The sequence below is a fragment of the Tuber melanosporum genome (assembly GCF_000151645.1).
Source record: "Tuber melanosporum whole genome shotgun sequence assembly, scaffold_4, strain Mel28".
In the NCBI taxonomy this organism is placed as follows: Eukaryota; Fungi; Ascomycota; class Pezizomycetes; order Pezizales; family Tuberaceae; genus Tuber; species Tuber melanosporum.
In genome coordinates this window covers 1,160,446-1,162,313 of record NW_003299084.1, presented here as the reverse complement: position 1 = coordinate 1,162,313, position 1,868 = coordinate 1,160,446, and the positions used below count along the sequence as shown (strand labels likewise).

General features: G+C 53.1%; 1 protein-coding gene; it reads right to left on the bottom strand.

Annotated features, from left to right (window-relative positions):
- Positions 1 to 337: 337 nt before the first annotated feature.
- GSTUM_00007850001 (uncharacterized protein) lies at positions 338 to 1,345 on the bottom strand (the record flags this gene model as incomplete). XM_002839717.2 has 1 exon in its annotated part: positions 338 to 1,345. Exon 1 carries the CDS (start codon positions 1,010 to 1,012, stop codon positions 338 to 340), a length of 675 nt encoding a protein of 224 aa, XP_002839763.1. The 5' UTR covers positions 1,013 to 1,345.
- Positions 1,346 to 1,868: the final 523 nt, after the last annotated feature.

Sequence of the window (1,868 nt, the reverse complement as noted above, 5' to 3'; positions counted from 1 at the left end):
TACCATGAGTAGGCTAGATAATTTCTTCATTCATTACAGTATTCGTGTAGTGAGAGGGGAAAGAAAAAAGGTTTAGTAAGAGGACAAGAAAGAAACTGAAAAACAACATACGCCATTCTACCGCATTAAAAAGTGAATGATCTCTCGCAAATACTGTAGTGTACTCTCGGTAGAGGGGGTGCTTGTGAAATCCAAAATTTAAGTTTAGAGGAGAGAACAAAACAAAACAGGAGCCCAATTCATTCCAATTCATTCTTCCATTCCCAATATTACTATTTTTTCCCGCACACTGTAATAGATTCTTCAATCCATTCCCACCCCAGATTTCGAGGCTAATTTAGAGCGTTGTGCGCTCATAATCCTCGTCCGGCGGGATATAGTACTCTTCCCCCTCACCATCCGCCGACATCAACCCCCCATCGCTCGCTCCACCACTCTCCCCCTCCCGGACGGGAATCTTCCCATTGGTCCTCCTCCTCCGCTTATCCCCCAAATCCCGCTCGGGATGGCGCACCTTGTAATGCCTCCTGACGGCGACCACGGCCGAATTCCTGGTCTTGTATGTGCCGAAATTCTCACAGTAGGGGCAGGAGCGTTTCCAAACCCCGTCCCTCTCCTCCCTGACTTCCGGTGAGGTCTCAGCACCCTGCCTATCGCAGGCGCCGCTCCTCTGGTGTCGCTTGAGCTTCTGCGCGCCGGCGAACGTGCCGCCACACCGGGGACACTCGGTGCGCTTCACGTTCTGCGGCTTCTCTTGCGTCGCGATGAAGAAGGACGAACTGTCCCCCACCTTCACCGCCACCTTAGCGGGCGACTCGGTTGGGTGCGCTGCCGTGATCTCCACGCCCGGCACACGCGTCGGGAGCGGTTGCGGAGTCCAGTCTGTTGGCGTCTGCGGAGGGGCCGTCGGCGCGAAGCAGACGTTGATAAACACCATTGATGCCGGGTCGCGTTGGCGAGGGTTCCGGGGCGGTGGTTCATGCGGGGTCTGACCTTGGTTCCTGTTTGGCATTGCTGTTACCGTGGCGAGTGGGTTTCCCGAATGACGGACGCATGTGGACATATTCGCGGAATGCGGATGGCTTGGGCGGGATTTAGAGGTATCTTGGGTAGCACCCCTTTCGCAGCGGAATGGTAAAAGTGTGAGAAGATGAGGTGGAGGAGAGATAGATTGGAGGATTTATCGTGGCCTCGTTGGCTCGCTGACTTAGCATTGAAACTCTCTCATGGGTACGCCTGGAGATTGGTTATTATTATTATTTTTTCTGCCGGCTTTTCCATGGGGCGGTTTCCAATTAGTCGTGATCATTGAGCATCCCTTTGATTGAGCTTTTTTCGTTGTCATATTGGAGGGAGTGAGGGAGAATTCTATATCCCGGTCAAGGCTCCGACAAGGCTCTAATTTGTTGACTTGGGGTGCGCCTGTGAAGCTACCCATCGTACAGCAGTCCGATCTCTTCAAATATTAGGCGGGCAGACAGTTTTCTTAACCTCCGAAGTGCGATTCTGCTTTCCAAGCGGGCCGTATGCCGTGTGGTACTCGAGTACATGGCCGCCTCCACAGGTACGGAGGCCAGAACATATATCTACGACAGGTAGCCGGCCCCCCTGGAACACTCCGAGAGCAGGGCTCCCCGATGTAGCTCCTGCACTCGGGTCAGGTCCTTGCAATAAACACTACTCGCTGGCCGGGGATGTAATAAAGTAACTTTAAGATCACGGTCGGCATCCCCCAAGCCAGATTTATGAGAGCAATCTCATAGAAAACCGTTCAGGATTAACCGGACGTCCGAATCCCGAAGTTACGGTAAGCTACAGGTGAGCTACGGGAACAATGTGGGGCCATGACGAGTTCGGATTTGTCCTTT